Source organism: Populus euphratica, unplaced genomic scaffold, assembly GCF_000495115.2.
Source record: "Populus euphratica unplaced genomic scaffold, PopEup_1.0 scaffold1.1, whole genome shotgun sequence".
Taxonomy (NCBI): Eukaryota; Viridiplantae; Streptophyta; class Magnoliopsida; order Malpighiales; family Salicaceae; genus Populus; species Populus euphratica.
The window spans coordinates 6,684,163-6,702,175 of record NW_011499845.1 but is presented as its reverse complement, the minus strand read 5'-3'; the positions used below and the strand labels follow the sequence as shown (position 1 = coordinate 6,702,175).

Sequence of the window (18,013 nt, the reverse complement as noted above, 5' to 3'; positions counted from 1 at the left end):
AGGGAGGCGTAAAATTTTAACAAAAAACATACTCTCTACTGTAGAACTGTCTCCTTTTTGTCCAAGTAATTTCTCGTCCCCTTGTTCTTTTGCCTCTCAAAGAAATCGGCTCTGCAAGCATGACAACAACAATCCCGAACATATTGTGAGAAGAAATACAAATGGGAAAATTATTTTAACATGCTACAGATGAACTTCAAAATTAAACAAATGGCAATATACCTTTATATTGAGCAGATCTACAACATCAAGCGCATGGCAAGCCGTTTCGGGTAGAAAAACAGAAGGGGCAATTATTTTTTTACAATAGATGAGACAATTGTTTTTGTCGTGTGTGTGTTTGTGAGCTCACCCAGTTTTTAAATGACAGGGAGGAGGGACACAGTGGCGACGACTGTAATTTTACAGCAACCTCACAAGCTCCGGAGCTTAGCAAAAAAAGATAAAAATGGAGGAGGGATCTGCTAGGTGGGAAGTAAGGATGATGAACAGTGAATGAAGTATACTCTCATTGACGCTATGGAACTTGTGAACGGTAAAATAGGATTCCTTGAATTTTTTGATAGTGGATGAGTGAGGAGGAGAATATTTGAGGAGCCATTTCAATTGATTTGCAGAGGAGTTTTGATGGGAGAGCAGGGGTGTGTTAATTATCCAACGACTTTTTTATTTTTACAGTGTCGGTGGGTTGCTTGAGGTTGCTGTTGGAAAAAAGCAGCTACTTGCCACTTTTTTCCAACCACAGGTTCAACCATTAGGGGGTGGGTCCCATCATTTTGAACCCACGTTTTAAACATAACCAAACATGTAATTTTTGCGTTTTGGCTATACCTCAGTTCCTGCCGTATTACCAAACGACACCTAAATGAGTGCGTGGCTTCATTGTTTTATATTGTTATTTAAGCTTCTCTTTGCTTCTTCTTTTTTTCAATTGCCCCCCTCTCTAATTTTCTTTTTCCATTCCCCTCATTTTTTTTATTTCACTTTTCATTTTTTTCTCTCAAATCCATCCTTTTATTCTTCTCAGCAGTTGCCTGATTGCCTTGAGATTGACCAACTCTAGTGAATCATATTAATGTAATTTTCAAGTAATTTAATTTTTTTGTGTCGGAGAAAAAGTTGGGTCAAAATATTTCAATATCATTAGTTTTTTTAATTTTATTTTCAAAGTTTTCTTACCAATTAATCAAGTTATCTCTCGACTAGTTAAGTTAGACAATTTCTATATAATTTTTTAAACATAACCAAACATGTAATTTTTGCATTTTGGCTATACCTCAGTTCCTGCCGCATTATGGCTATACCTCAGTTCCTGCCGCATTACCAAACGACACCTAAATGAGTGTGTGGCTTCATTATTTTATATTGTCATTTAAGCTTCTCTTTGCTTCTTTTTTTTTTCAATTGCCCCCCTCTCTAATTTTCTTTTTCCATTCCCCTCATTTTTTTTATTTCACTTTTCATTTTTTTCTCTCAAATCCATCCTTTTATTCTTCTCAGCAGTTGCCTGATTGCCTTGAGATTGACCAACTCTAGTGAATCATATTAATGTAATTTTCAAGTAATGTAATTTTTTTGTGCCGGAGAAAAAGTTGGGTCAAAATATTTCAATATCATTAGTTTTTTTAATTTTATTTTCAAAGTCTTCTTACCAATTAATCAAGTTATCTCTCGACTAGTTAAGTTAGACAATTTCTATATAATTTATTTTTAAACTCAAGTTAGATAAAAAAAAATTAAGTTGATAGGTTTTTTATATTAATTTTATTTTTTTCTTAATTTTATTTTCAAACTATTTTTATTGAAGAACCAATATATTTTTAAACTGGTTAAGTGAATTAAATCATGTCAAGACAGTTTTTATATAATTTAATTTTAAACTTAAATTATATAAGATGTCAAATCAAAAAAATTTAAAATTAAAATGAAAATATTAAATAGCTCTTAATGACCCCGAGTATTTTTCTATTGCATTCAATTATTTTTTACCCATGCAAAGTACATCAATAAACTGGATATTTTACTGTTGAATTTGAAAGATATGAGATTATAGGTATAAAAACTTTTCATGTCAATTAATTGTTTAAAAATAATTCTGAAGGTGATACATGTTATTACCATGTCTTTAGGTGTGTTTAAATATATTTTTCAACGAAAACCAAACCGTGAAAAAATGAGATTCCGAGTGTTTCTGATGTCCATGGGACGAGTGAATTCAGCGCAAATGCCAAATCCCAATGATTAACCGAAGAATGCTTGCACGCTAGCCTACGTCTGCCCGGGCTGGCTTGGTCCAAGCCTTGCCTATTCTTTTAACGTTTATTTTCATTTGCTTTCTTCTTTTATTTTTTTTTATTTTCCAATATGTTTTTTTTAAATAATTGCTACCATTTATCATGTATAATAGCTGACGGTATAAATAGCTATAACAAGCTGATTTTTCACGGAGCCAAAACTTAAATGCAAGCGGTGAAGGTAAATTTGTTTCTCAAAGAAGCAATAATTATATATGATCAGATTCGAGAAAATGAAGAATCTGCTGCAAAAACAATCAATCCATTTCAAAACAAACCACCATGGATTTAAAAGTCAGGCACCTTAAGATGTTAATGGTATAATCTTAAGATTGCATTTCTTGATTATCATTAAAAAAAATAAAAATTAATACCCAATTAACCAGCACATGACTGCTCAACAATAATTTATGACAGCATTCATGGTAACCAATAAGCTCAACCATAATACCATGATATCTCCTTTAATGAAGCCATCACGATCATATATCATAGAAGATAGTACATTGAATGTTGCTAAAATAGATGAATGTATATTTTATTATAGTTTGTATTTAGGACAATCGTTTAAAAATATAATAAAAATTATTTTTTAAAGTATTTTTATTTAAAAATACATCAAAACACTCTTTTTTCAAATACAATTAAGCCGCAATAATTTAGTAACTTTAGTCACAGCTATTCGTCGCTTGTAATGGGCCTCAAACAACTAGTTTTTTTGGCCCGAACAGAGAGCTTCCATCAAAGGTAGCACATGATCACTAATGGAAGTTTGAGTGGAAAAAAAGGAAGGAAGATATCATAAACCATTGAATGATGGAGTTGAATGGATGAGAAACACAGAGCGTGAAAGCACATAAAGCATAGTTGTGAGTATGTTTAAGTACGAAGCGAAAAACATAGAAATCTTGATGTGAGACAGCGATAAAGTTGTAAATAAGCATAATCCATGCTTTATGATATCTTAACATGGAGTGGCTGCCCAAGAAAAGTCGGGAAAACAACAAATAAAACCCCCAACAGCAGGTGCCACGAGCATTTTTTGACAACGAAGGTGCTGAAATGGGGCTGTGTTATGCATGTTCTTATCTGTAAAAAACAACAAAAAAACCACCTATTTTGCCGGACACCTCTCAACCAAGCATCCTCGTCGGAGAGCTAGTCGACCTGTGGAGCATATTTTTAAGCATGAAAGGATGAATAGAAACATAAAGATATGTTGGAAAAGCCAGCTAGCAAGGCTGCCAAATGTAGATGAGTGCTGGGAAAACAAAAACAAAATGGATAAAAAAAGGGAAACGAAGAGATGGGCGTAATGAGTCAAGTTAAGGCAAGTTATAGGCAAAAAAAGAAAATAAAATGTGAGAACAGTGCAGCCGTGCGTGTGACCATTGCTTGAAATGAGAACCATAGCTAAAGTGGTTGTCTTAAGCTAGGAAAGAAACCATGTCTAAAACAATAGTTTTCCAGCTCGACTGAAACAAACAGTGGCTAGGCTAAGAGCAAAAGAAGTTAACACAATCTATCATAATTGTTCTTGACAGAAAACTCATTATGTAATCACCAATGCTTACGTATAAATACAAAGGTCTTGCCTCTTTGCAAATTCTAAGAAAAAACAATCCAAGCAGCTCAAAGGGAGACTTGCTAAATCTGGGTTATACGAATCTCGAAATTTCCTTCCCATTTTCCATCATATCCAAGTAGCAAATCTAGCAAGAGCAAGAATAGGGCAAATCCCAACCTGACTCTAAAATATACAAAAACACAAAAAAATCCCCTGTTTTCAAAAGATTCTCGGGTAATTCCTAATTAAGTGGCCACCCAAAGCTCTAAATACAGGATTCATTCTTGTCATTGGCATTGGTATAAGCTAGAAAATCAAAAAAGCATGAATCAACTCTCAATCTTTTCAAAAAGCATGAATCATAATCTAACAGCGAAAGTAATAAGTAGAAAAGGCAGAGTGAAATAAGGTAATCATGCGAAGCTGATTCGCTGCATGGAATTGCAACGAATCAGGGGCAAAAAAAGCTGATGCAACGGTAAACATTACGGAGAAGTCGCCAAAAAAGTAAGGACATGCTTGAGTAAAACTGGCAGGAGCCATAAAAGTGTGTTCCTAAAGAAATACGCAGCAGTGATTAGCATATACAATCAAGTCTGTAGTATAAATCATTGCAGTATATCAACACCTTAATTTGAATGTGCAGCATCCAACCAAAAAATGTGCAGAGGGATAAAAAAAGCTAATTGTAAAAGTGCGAATGACAGAGAAGGATTCAGTAACATAGATCTCTGCTAGAACGACAAACAGACACAACAACCTCAATACTGTAGACCCAAAGATGGCATGTGATTCTAGAGGCATTGCATGTCAGTACTGTCAAAATGATCTCCAAACTCAAACTCAACATTACAGACACAAAAATGATTTTAGAACAGCAAAAAATAATTCGGAAATGGAGGAAAAAAATGAATGACTTTTCAGATTTTAACTTAACTTTGGAGGTTTTTCAGCTAACATTAAATGCCACCCACCCTCTCTTGTTGTCGAACCCTTCTCTTCCACTCACTGCATTTAAATCTAGCCTCACAGTGTCAAAAGAAAACAAAAGGTGCCGTCTTTTTTTTTGCAGGCAATACTTATGCTTTCTTTTAAGTGTTGCCTACGCAATGTATATTGACTAATCAATTATATCAACTCCGTCACAATCTTCTTTCTTGATCAAAGATGCTATAAAATAAATGGTAAACTTTCATAGAAGTCAGTTCTCTCCAGTGGGTGCTGACCTAAAACTCGTTGAGCTCAGGTTGATAATCAATGTTCTTCACATGAGTTCCACTGTTTATCACAGGACCGGAAGCGTTTCATGTTCCCACACAAATTAAGGGCTGCTGAAGAATTGGATTACTGCTCCTCAATAATGAAAACCAAAGGGATGGGCAGGAGGATAAGAGCAGAAACAAACTTGGACAAACAGAAGCAGAAAAAACAGCGAAAAGAAGGTAGCGGTCCCAACCAAGTGGATGAGATCTCAAGCGCAGGTTAACAGGCTGTTAGGCACCTTTCTTTAGGCCAGCACAGCAAACAAAAACATTTTAATTGGTAAAAAAAATCATAAGTGAACCTGTAAAAACAGTCGCCTATGAAGCAACGGAGGAAAATGAAGCAGTCCTGGCCAAATCTCTTTATTTTATCCAATAAAGTGTCTCAGTGGATATGCGGTAGAAGGCTGAAGTTCTCAAGCTGCAGATCAAAGGGTGTCAGTATGTTCTCTGTCAGCAAGTGGCACAAAAAGCAGCAGGGAAATAAAAAGGCGAAGGAACTCAATGGGAAAAAAAAAATGACACGTCAAAAAAAGAAAAGAACACCTTCATTCGGTTGGAAAGCAATTATATTGGAACAGGGTCAAGAGAAGAAACAACATCACCATAGCATGCATTATATTCATTTCTTACAACATAATAAAGCAATCAAACCATAACAAACAAATCAAACACAAATGAAGCTCTCAATCTATATTTCACAGAAATCCTAAAACTCCATGCTACCAAGTTAAAAGCATGGGACGGAGGTACAATCCAATGGTTCACCAAAACCAATATATATATTAGTAATGGAGTTGGTGTTTAACTTACCTTAACACCTGCATACTCTCCTAACTCAAAAAACCTAGGAATCAGAGAGCTATGCATGACTTAACAATGAACCTGCAAATGCAGGTTACTCGCAAAAAATCCCAAAAACTTTTATACATGTCATGAATTTGAGAGCGCCATAAAATGGTTTAAATATATGGAAAAAAAAACAACAAAAAACAATGTATCAGCCTAGGATCTCAGATATGAAAAGGTGGGGGCAGTTTTATAAAAATACACTGTAACCTCCAAAAGACAAGAAAAAGGATAAAGCCATGCCAAAGTCCATTGAAATGAACAAAAAAACATCGATAAGAATAAGAGTGCAAAAGAAACAAAGAAAAGTACCTCAGATAAATTAGGAATGAAAGAGCCCAAGATAACAGTGGATCAATAGGTAAAAAAGCGCACAACTGAGTTCAGAAAGCTGGCCGATCAAAGACTAAGACAGTTCCATGATCCTCTGCAAAAGACAATTAATCAGTTCCAAAAAAGTCAGGCCCCAGAGACCTCACCAAACTCGCAAGCAGCAAAAAAAAAATACATGTCAGGAACTATTCCTAGGATTAAAACACAACATCCATGAAAGATAAAAAAAACAAAAGAGGACAAAAAAGCCAATCAAGCCACCAAAACATCAAGCAAACATGGGCATAATTAGACCAAGGCAAAAGAAAAAAAAAAAAAAAGGGAAAGAGACGCAGCATAAACGCACAAAAGACCTCCTGAGAAGTTTCCCTCGGAGAAGGATCCAAATATTCAGGTAAAGCCTGGACAAATAATAAAAAAAGAGAGGGAAATTTTACAGTCCAAAGCTAGATAGGCAATCTCTTATCATCATAGAACGCCAAAACAACAAAGCCTCATCAAGCAAGTCACACAGACGCAAAAACTGGCCAGCAAAAGCATACTGATACAGCCATTATAGTCAAGGTACCAGGCTGCCAAAACTGGTTGTTCAAAAAACACTCCCCAAAGCAATTTTTGCACCACAATCTCTATCTTGCTTGCTGACGCCTAACCGATGTTCTATGCGCCACTCCGAACGTTTTAGGTGGCTCTCATTTATTCCTGTTAAATGACAGGAAACTGGAATCTTCTGCCCTGCCAAGCCACGATAAGAACATGGATCCATCCTTAGAAATCCATATTTGTAGTTAACCTTGCTTCGAAAGCATAAGGATCCTTAAAAAACCCTGATCATTGATCCAGTGTTCTCAAAGTAGCAGCTCATCCACACCAGCAAACCTATGTTAACAATCTAAACACTACAAATAATCCATGGTTCAACAACCAATCGAATCCCAATGCAACAGGTAGCATGGAAGCATGATCAGGCAAAAAAGAGAAGGCAATGAAAGAGGAAAAACCTGGCCAAGAAGAACATCCACAAAGGAGACAAAAGCCTCAGCAAGCCTACTGGAAAACTATTCCTATGAGACACTATGAACACAAAACAAGCCAGCATATTCAATGAAAGAAAACCAAAACCTAGGAAGATAACCTCAAAGAAATTAACATCGAAAAAAGAAAGACAGAACCAAGCTAACGATAACAGAGGAAGAAAAGTTGCACAAAAAGATGCACCAGGAGGACCAATGGTAGAAAGCTAAATGAACAAAAAGAGGAAGCAAGCATGTATAGAGGCATGGAAAAAAAAAAAAAACAAATCGAAACACAAATGAGCCTATCTGCACTCCCCAACCCAAAAGAAAGGACGTAAAAGCATGGCGAGCCCAAGGGCAATAGTAGCTGCCATATTTTAAAACCTAGTAAAATAGGACATGAAATGACAACATAGCAAGCACAGGTCAATAAAAAGGGTAGGAAAAGCTAACCAAACCAGAACAGCAGGAAAGAAAACCAAACCTGACAACAACCGAATAGCTGCCATTTTTTAAAACCTAATATAATAGGACATGAAATGACACCATAGCAAGCACAGGTACATAAAAAAGGGTAAGAAAAGCTAACCAAACAAGAACAGCAGGAAAGAAAACCAAACCTGACAACAACCGAATAGCCTCGGAGGACAAATGACAGGAATCAGGAACTGAAACCCCCAAAGCAATTTTCCAGATTAAACAAATCGTCTAATCCCACCCAATAAGCAGCAGCTCTCCCAATGTTGCAGGAGGCCTAAGTAATGCGCATTGAATGTATAATCATGATTAGGGGCGATCTTTACTGAGCCAATACCGATAATCGATAAAAATTTAGCGTAGCCACAATTAAAAAAAAAAAAAAAAGAACTTCAAGCCGCTACCAAGCCCCACCAGCATCGCTGAACAGACGAAAGGAGACCCAAGCCGCAGCAAGCCCAGCTCTCCAGTGGAAGAGGCGCAAACGACTCTTTCAAGCCAGCAGCACCCAAGCCCGGCCAGAGCAGGAAGCACCAGTTGAAGCCTTGAGAAGAAAAGGGCATCTCCAGCCGAAAGTCAAAGCATATTGCAACCAAGACAAATCACCCCAGAGCATGGTAGAGGTAGAGGCGCGAATATCAGTTCTGCAAGTCCACAGTTTACGATTTCAGTTTGGTTTTACGTTTTAAATTTTTTTTAAAAACAATTTAAAAAAAGTTTATTTTTTATTTTAAATTAATATTTTTTAAATAATTTTAATAAATTAATATTAAAATAATTTTTTAAAATAAATAATTTTATTTTAATATATTTTTAAATAAAAATATTTTAAAAAATAATCATTACTATATTTTTAAACTCTCTAACAATCTTCAAATGATTTTAACACGTGATTTAAAAAACAATTAATTTTATTTTAATTTTATTATATATTATATATGCACCATGCTAATAAAATTAAAAATTTATTTAAAAAAAATAAAGTCATTATAACTGAATAGATGATTTGTTTTGTAATGTTATATATATTAATTTACTTTTATTTTTTAATTTTTTTAATAATTTTACTTATCAACAACATTTTTTATATATTTTTTGGTCTAACCAATTTTTAAAATATTTAATTAGAAATATGCATAAGTTTTTTTATTGGAAATTTTTATGACAAAAAAACACATTGTAAAAATATATATACTTTTTTTTTATGAAAAATTAAACTATATAACCCACAATAAAATACCAATTAAATAGCTAACATATACTAAAAAAATTTAATGATTATTTGGAACATAAAAAAGTAAATAATTAAAACTCTTTTGGTGAAATAAAAACTATGGATACAAATATTAATTATTAACAATAATGACTTTTTTTTTCAAAAAAAATTGAAAAAACAAGAAAAATAAAATTTTAAATTAAAATTAAAACTTTTTTAATCAAAAAATTAGAAGGAATTACTATTTGTAGTTCAAAAGGTACGAGAATTACAGAAAATATTTTTTAAAATAATTCCACAAGTATTTTTTTTTCACTTAGGACCCTTTTTTTAATTTTTCTAATAAATTAACTGTTTTAAATTTGATCTTACAAGGGGGGAATTTTTTTATAAAAAAAAATTGCGCTATGGAAGTCCACTATTCATCGAGTCTCGATTTATTACAGTGGTGCGGAGACCGTACTTTTAGTGTTTTATCAATAATAATATGTACTGAGCTAACAAGGAAACAATTCAATTTGTTAATATGAATAAACTAAAAAAATTAAAATTTATTATGGAACTTAGTATCTACCACCTAACCTGTCACCACCCACAACCCACTCTTTTAATCTCCAATAAATAAAATAATTAAAATTTATCTTACGATGTCTTTCTTTTCTATCTAAGAAACTAGGACAACACTGCTCTCATCCACTGAACTCTATCCAAAACATGTCAACCGAGAATGAACCCCACGCGCCACTGCTCCGCCCTCGCCAAGACCCTCCGACCTCCCCAACATCCCGCCAAACCACTCTATCCGCTTTCCTAGGCCGAGCCACCGGACGACGCGGCCCCTCCATGCGGGTAAGAGAAACAGCGGCGCGTGAGCTGGATGACAGACGCGCGGACTGGGGGTACTCGAAGCCGGTTGTGTCATTAGACATGATGTGGAACGCCGCGTTCGTGGTGGTGTCGGTAACGATGCTTCTGGTGACGGTGAAGGAGAGGCCGAACCAACCGATAAGGATATGGATCTGTGGGTACGCGTTGCAGTGTCTGGTGCATGTCGTTTTGGTGTGGCTGGAGTATAGGAGAAGGAATACGCGAAGAGAGAGAGATATAGAGAGCCAGCAACAGTCAACTGAGGAAGAGAATGTTCCTGAGAGTGACGACGAGGATGACAGGGCATCTTTCATTTCTCCTAGATCAAGGTATAAAAATATTTTTTTCCATTTTTTTTGTTGCAATTGTTGGTTTCTGTGCCAATTTAATTGGGATTTTTCTTCTTGTTTTTTTTTAAAGGATGGTTTTTGGGTAGGGTTTTTGTGTCATTTGTTTTCAGGGTCATGATGAGAGTAAAATAATAATGAAACGAAGAGGATGCTTTTCACTTCATTTGTTGCTGGTTTTAGTTTTGTTTTTTGATATGCAGTGCTGCTTTACAGCTGGGCTTGGTTCCTCAGCTCACTTGTTCTTGAGAATTCATATTCCATCAAATTCTTTTCATTGGAAGAAGACTAACACAATATCTAAAGTGTTAAAAGTTCAACAGTGAAATTTTCTTGTTGGTTGGTGAAATGTTGAGGATTACAGTTTTACCGGATGATATCATCCGCGGCACACTTAACCTGCCTTTTCACATAAACTAGTTGGATTTTTATTTGGAAACTCGAAGGAAGGAGTTGTTTTTAGGATTATAAAATCCATTGTGGGATGATTTTGACTAAACTTAAGATGGTGGAAGGTGGTTTTTACACGAAAATGGGATGGATTTTTTTTTTTACTTATTTAATTACTTTCTCAATACAACAAGCAATGTTCACAAGTTTCTTGATTTTTAAGCATTTGTGGTTATAATGTTTGTGAAGAGCTTCATGGTTTCTCTAGCATAACAGTATGGGTATTTCATCCATTTAACTGTTGGACTCTGAATATCTATAATCTCATGCCTGTGCCCAACTCTGCTCAGCTCACAAAAGCATTGAATTATGTGATTTCACTGTGTATGCATTTATGCACCTGGGACTGAAGTGAGCTCCAAAATGTGATATCCTGCTATTTGTCATTGAGTGACTTTCCTCCTACTTACTCTTGTATGTCTCTCCAGTGGTATCACTCATAGTATGTTGTCTTAGTAACTTTACCGGAAGGTTTTTTCAATTTATTGCACTTTTTTTTTAATTTAATGATATCTGCTCAGCGTTACTAAAAGATGCGAATCGGTGAATACGATGGTGTCATTTCTTTGGTGGATGGTTGGCTTTTATTGGGTAGTCTCTGGTGGCGATGTCCTTTTGCAAAATGCTCCACGTTTGTACTGGTAAGCAGTTTACCAATCCAGTACTGAAATTTTGTTTCCAAGGTGGTAGGCATTACTAAATACCACAAGCTCTTTTGAAAGCTTCATGTGCCCATGTATGAGAAAATTGAACTGCCTTTTTCTTCATCTTTTAAAAACAACCATGCTCTATCAGTAATTTCTTGCAAGCATACCAGATCTTTTTCCGAAGCAACCAACAGCACCTCATGCTCTGCTAGATTATTTGGCACATAAACCTTACGGGTATCTCCGTACTTTTATCTCCATACTTTTATCTCCTCTGTGCCAGCTGCATGCATCAATGATATATGCAAACAAAGACCACAAGAATCTCTAATTCTGAATTTCTGCAGGCTGGCTGTGGTTTTTCTCGCATTTGATGTGTTCTTTGCGATCTTTTGTGTTGTTTTGGCATGTTTGATTGGGATTGCTCTCTGTTGCTGCTTGCCATGCATCATTGCTATTCTTTATGCTGTTGCGGGGCAGGTATGAAGATCTAAGTTTACTAAATAAATAATTTGTTGACTTGTAAGCCTTATAGCTAGCTGTTGGCATTTTCACTTGCTCAAGTAGGATTTACCGCTGCTCTCTTTGCATGAATGACTATATAGGAAGGTGCATCAGAAGCAGATCTCATTATGCTGCCAAAATACAAATTTCAAATGATACGCAATGAGGAAAAGCCCGGCATTGAGGCAGGGAAAATGGTTCCTGTTGAAACAAGTAGTGGATTTTTGGGAACTGAGCGTATACTTCTACCTGAGGATGCAGTAAGTATTGTTATGAGAATTTTCACAGTTTCTTAAAGCCTGTGGATCTGCACTGCTATAAACCATGTTTAGAAGGAGATGCTGTTGTTTTTATTGGAAAGGCATGGAATTTTTCAATCTGCTCTCCGTTGTGCTGTTATATATGTGCACTTATACCCCTAGTATTTGTGCATGGCTGGATATTGATGCAAAATTAATTGAAAGAAAAATTGAGCTATTTATTTGCTAGTGCAATTTTGGTGAGCAAGCACCATATTAGATCATACCGGGATAAGCAGTGCTGAACTCAGCTGCTGGTTAATAATTCTGTCAATGTGGAGTAATTGTTTAAATTTGGTGTCTTGCCATAGATTTGAATCTCTTCTTAGCCAGTAATTACTTCTTCAAAATATCCTGATAAGAAGTGGAAAATCATGTCCCTCAAGAAGAATTAATGCATGCGTGTGAGTGGAGAGATGTTAGTATGATGTTGTGTAGCAGCTCCATTGTTCAATTAAGTAGCTCAATTAATTTTTGTGAGACAAGTAACTGGCTCAAGTAAGTCTACATTTTCATGCTAGGCTAGTCAGCTTCTTTGGCTATGAGTTACATCAATGTATTAGGTTTGGACTTGAAAAATATAAGATTTAAGATTCTATTTTTGTTTGTTTTCTCCTCGATCAAGAGGAGAGGTTGGAGTGGTCTGAAAAAATAAGCTTTGATGAAAAAAAGTGGAAAATTGCAACGGCCAATAAATAATTGAAAGATACATGAGTCACGAGTTTTTCCAAGCGTAGTTCACTTCCACTATGAATTTTAAGAAATTTCACTAATGATCTGGAGTTTTGTTTCATCATGTTCTTTCTTTGATTTTTTACCCTTTAGGAATGCTGTATATGTCTCAGCCCATATGAGGATGGAGCGGAACTCCATGCACTTCGTTGCAACCATCATTTCCATGCTACATGCATTGTGAAATGGCTTAAGATGAATGCAACATGTCCTCTCTGCAAGTTCAACATTCTCAAGGGAAATGAACAAGCATGAAGAGAATACAAGGAGACACAGTATTCAGCTGGGTTGATGCCCCCCACACGCTGTTCATCTTCATGTACAGAAGAAACCGAGGCAGAAGGAAAGAAGCTTCTTCAAATTCCTGTGGAGAGAATACAAGTTGTGTCATTCATTCAATCAAGCTTCATTTAGTGTATTCATTTCGGCCTTTGGAGTTGTATTGATTCTTCTTCCTCTCCTGAGTTGTTTGAGGAGTGTGAAAAATGGAGCAAGAGTCTTCAGGCCTTCTGTTTATGCTTAAATTATATGTTTGTAGTTATGTAATTGCACGATTGCATCTATAGTAGCCTGCTTAGTAATAATACATTTGCCACTCTGATTGTGGCTTTTAGGTATACGTGTATCAGCCTCCTTGGCTTTGTATTCATTGAAGATCTGATTTTCAGGCTTCATGGCTGTGTACAATTTATCAGTAGTGTTTCTTTTCTTCGTATTTACATGGAATGATGTTTCTCGTTGCAGAGGCTTATAACTTGTCCTGCCTCTAGTTCTGCTTCAGTTCATGTAGCAAAAATGGGTGCATGCTTAGCTGTGCTGGCCCCTTTTCAGATTCTGTTGCTTCCAATTTTTATTTTTTATTTATTTATCGAGATGCAAGTTTCGGGAAACCTTTTTTTTTTTTAACAAAAGGAAAGCCCATTGGTACGGCTGGGGCAAAAGAATTTTATTCTCTTGTAAACTGTACATGAGGCAACTCATTCGTTCCAGATAATGATTCGTACTTTCTTCTATGGTATGTTTCAAATTAATTTTTCATTTGAGTAACACTGAGTTAAAATTAATTTAATTATGATCTACGATAACAGAAATTGCACCGGCGTTAAACTAGATGAAGCGCGTGTTTAGTTCTATATTTGTGTAGAAATATTTTTTAATTTTAACATAAACAAAAAATATTATTTTAAAAAGCGGGTTGGTTGAGACACAAAAACTATTACTTTAAAAGCTTGTATGAAAATAAAAGAGATTATTTTTAAAATATTTTTACTTGGAAATAATACTTATTTTTTATTTTAAAAAATTTATTTTTAATATCAAAATAAATTTAATTTGAAGTTAAAAAAATAAAAATACTACAATGACAAATGAGACTCAAGTTTGGTATTATAGAGTGGCCATGCTTTCCAAAAAAATTAATTTTTTTATTTTAATATACTAGTATTAAAAATAAAATTTTAAAAATTAAAAAATATTTTAATGATTACATGTTATTACAAAACCAATCACTCTCTGATAAGGTTGTTACTTTCAAAACTGCACCGAGTTTTTACGTACATGTTATTACAAAACCAATCACTCTCTAATAAGGTTGTTACTTCCAAAACTGCACCGAGTTTTCACGTGCCTTTCTTATTTAGGCTTGTGGGTTTTATTTTCCCACCATGAAACATTGGATTGCCGAATGCATTATCAACCCTATCCAATAATGATTAATATACCACAAATCAAAGGTTGCAGGTACAAGAATTAAGATCATGTTTGGTATTTTATTCCTAACAGGAGTTAGGAAAATTTTATTTTTTTTTAAAATATTTTATATATATATTTTTAAATTATTTTAATATATATTTTTTAAAAAAAAAACACTTTAAATCTTAAACTCTCACTTGCGTCTCAGTGCATTAACTATTGGGATCGTTAAACCTACATTATATAAATATGTTACTTCTTTCGCCGAGCGGCTGGAGTAGCCGCATTAACTATTGGGATCGTTAAACCTACAGTTGGTTGGAGCGTGTGGCTGTTAACCACAAGGTCGAAGGTTCAAGCCCTTCCTCTAGCGAAGTTCATTTTTTAAAAAAAAATCGTGTGGTAATTAATAATGATGGATGGGTATTAGTTTTTAGGACACCCCTGCGTGGAGAATATTGAGAGCTAAAGCTTCGAAACAAAGAATGCTGCGCTTCCTTGGAGCAATTTGTCGTTTCTGGCACAGGGAAAATTGGCTATGCAAAGTTCGTTGTTTGTCCAACTCCAACGAGGAAGAGTGTATTTATTTCTATGGTTAAAAGGTGTTTTTAATTTTTAAAAAGTATTTTTCTTATTTAGATTGATGTTTTTGTTTTTTATAGTTTTTATTTTTTAATATTGAAAATATTTTTAAAAAATATATATTATTTTAATATATTTTTAATTAAAAAATACTTTAAAAATCAATTATGATAATTACTGTAATTATAAACACTGCCTGAAGCATCTAGGCAAAGAAAATATAGTAGTCGATGGAAATGCACTGTGGTCCCAAAACTCAAGCCAAGGCAGGGGAAAAAAAATATGATGTATACTATCGTGGTTGGCAGGGGAAAAAAAATATGATGTATACTATCGTGGTTGATGTTAATTTTTAAAATATTTTTTATTTAAAAATATATGAAAAATAGTATTTTTTATTTTTTTTTAAATTATTTTTAATATTAGTAGTGTATCAAAATAATTTAAAAATATATTAATTTAAAATCAAAAATCATAATTTTATTTTCAAAAAATAAAAACAAACAGTCACTTCAAAGACATAATTCCGCAAATGCAAATGCCAAGTATAAAGCTAAGCGGAGACATTTACAAGATACACGGCCTGTGTTGAAATGTCATACTTCTGTTTTAACTGTTTTTATATTTTAAAAATGTTTTAAAAAGATTTTAAATTTTTTTATTTTTTATTTTTTTTTAATTAATATATTTTTAATATTTTTAAATAATTTTAATATATTTCTATTAAAAATAAAAAAAATTATTAATATATATTTTATCACGAAAAGTTATTTGAAAAACAACTACAATTACACTTCCAAATATAAAATATTAACATTTAAAAAAGTTTAATTTTTTTCTGAATTATTTTTATTTTTATTTTTTATATGTTAATATTAAAAATAAATTTTATTTTAATATATTTTTAAATAAAAATTATTTTTAAAATAACCGTTATTATATATAACAAATAATCACCGTATATCCATTTATCTACCCGAAATTATGTTTTTTTGCACGGCCAGCCACTGTTTGAAATGCGGTTGGCCGTGTAGGCAAATGGGCCATCACCCTGTGATTAGAGAAAGTTAGGGATTTAAAAAATTAACATTGATTTCAAATTTTCAGATAGAGAATTAGATATACTTAAGAAAAGATTAATGTCATCATTCTTGTAGCATTTTTTTCTTATAAAAAGTTATATTTACTATATATTTTCTTTTAAAATTATTTTTTTATTGTCATTGATTATTCTAATTATTTTAATTTTATTTTTAATTTTTAATTTCTAGTTATTTTGCGAATAGTTTGATGTCAGTTTTTAAATAAGTTAGAAAATAATTTTAACCCCTGAAAATAAAAGATTTAAAAAAAATATTAACGTTGAGTAATAAAAATAATTTTTTATTGAAATTGCTAAAAGTTAACACAACTCTTATCTAATTTCTCGTATCTGATTTTAAGATTAGGACAATAGTAACTTTAAAAGAAAACATGTCAGTTAAGTTGTTCTTTTTTGAGTGAGGGTGTGGCGGCCACGTAAAAAACAGTAGAAAAATTAAGAATTTTTATCATTATTTTTATATTTTTTTTAAAATAGATTTTTCTTTTTATTTTTTTATATGAAGGCTCGAAGGGCAATTTAGAAACTCTTGATGAATTTAATAAACTTAATATTAAATCTATGTATATATATATATATACACACACATGCAATTTTTTTATTTAAAATATTTTTATTCAAATGCTAGCAGCAAATAATTTTTTTTGATTTTTTATGCTAGGAATATTGTTTTTATTGAGTACTAAAACGTAAAAAACATTATTTTTTTTGGATAGAATATGCAAAACAAAAAAAAAAAGGATTTTTGGAAAGACTTGGCCGTGCAAGGTTCAAGGAAGGAGGTTTTTATTTTATTTTATTTTTCTGACCATGGTGGCAACATATGCAAACAGTGATCACTTAAAGCTCTCACCTTTTTTTTTTCTTATTTATAATTAACTACATATCTTTTGCTGACATGGAAAAAATACAAGAAACTCTTGTCAAATAATAATATATTTTAAAAAAATGAATGAAAATATATTAAAATAATATTTTTTTATTTTTAGAAAATTCATTTTTTAACCGTTCTAGTTTTATTTTTAGAAAATTCATTTTTTAACCATCCCAGTACATTAAAATAATATAAAAACACTAAAAAAATTACTTGAAATAAATAATAATAATAAAAAATTATTTTCTAAAAAAATACTTAAAAAAAAAAAGGGTAGACTAGCCTAGAAACATCATTTTCTTTCTTGCTTTTGGTTTTTTTTAAAAAAAAAAACAGGTGGAGGTAGATTCCAAGTCTAATAATCAGAGGGAGGGAAGGCATCCTTACCCCACGCAGACAAGTTCCTTTTTCTTTCAGGACACCCCATGTTCACGAATCACAACGCCCTGCAGATCCTTATTCATCATTACATGCATTCACAAGATTCAGACACTTGAAAGGCATGGTTTTCTGTTGAAGAATTCAACGATCTGCAAAGGGTCTGTCTTCTTGTCCTTTACACGTGAACTAACAAAAGAAAAATCCAGTGATCTTGTTCTCTTATCTCAACTTTGCAGATTTCAAGATTATTCAATGCACGAGAATTATATTATCGAATCATATATTCATGCCAAGAACAAACATGAGATTTTTAATTCAACAACATATCACATGAACAAGAACTGAAGCAAGTAAACGTATCATACCTCGTATTGAAGAAAAAAATATTTCTTGGTTCGACAGCAGACAAATGCTATAAGAAAAACCCCTAACAGTGGCGCCGCCGCTTCTCTTTTTTCAACAACGATTCACTTCAGTCTTTCCGTCATTCTCTATATCTCGTTATAAAAATCATAACGCTCA

At 33.3% G+C, this 18,013-nt stretch overlaps 2 protein-coding genes and 1 long non-coding RNA gene across 3 annotated transcripts in view; 1 reads left to right on the top strand and 2 right to left on the bottom strand.

The window, feature by feature from the left end:
- Positions 1-176, bottom strand: part of LOC105125406 (uncharacterized) — a 1,674-nt gene extending 1,498 nt beyond the window's left edge. The window contains exon 1 of the mRNA XM_011025830.1: positions 33-176. The gene's annotated coding sequence lies outside the window, so the exon portion shown is untranslated. The remainder of the gene's footprint in view (positions 1-32) is intronic.
- A 2,916-nt stretch (positions 177-3,092) lies between these two features.
- On the bottom strand, positions 3,093-8,441 carry LOC105125402 (uncharacterized). The gene is made up of 3 exons (XR_842234.1): positions 7,307-8,441; positions 6,285-6,399; positions 3,093-5,544 (listed from the first exon to the last, which is right to left on the bottom strand). It is a non-coding gene; the product is annotated as an uncharacterized LOC105125402 (long non-coding RNA).
- Positions 8,442-9,625: 1,184 nt separating this feature from the next.
- On the top strand, positions 9,626-13,692 carry LOC105125392 (E3 ubiquitin protein ligase RIE1-like). Its single transcript, XM_011025810.1, has 5 exons — positions 9,626-10,210; positions 11,200-11,319; positions 11,673-11,805; positions 11,931-12,089; positions 12,954-13,692. The coding sequence occupies exons 1-5, from the start codon at positions 9,729-9,731 to the stop codon at positions 13,113-13,115; spliced, it is 1,056 nt and encodes a 351-aa protein (XP_011024112.1). The 5' UTR covers positions 9,626-9,728; the 3' UTR covers positions 13,116-13,692.
- The last annotated feature ends 4,321 nt before the right edge of the window (positions 13,693-18,013 follow it).

What these genes read in the sequence shown, in the direction of transcription:
- LOC105125392 (XM_011025810.1), top strand. Translation starts at nt 9,729, where the DNA reads ATGTCAACCGAGAATGAACCCCACGCGCCACTGCTCCGCCCTCGCCAA. An exon ending in TTCATTTCTCCTAGATCAAG is followed by an intron (nt 10,211 to 11,199) that starts GTATAAAAATAT and finishes ATATCTGCTCAG; the next exon opens with CGTTACTAAAAGATGCGAAT. An exon ending in TTTATGCTGTTGCGGGGCAG is followed by an intron (nt 11,806 to 11,930) that starts GTATGAAGATCT and finishes ATGACTATATAG; the next exon opens with GAAGGTGCATCAGAAGCAGA.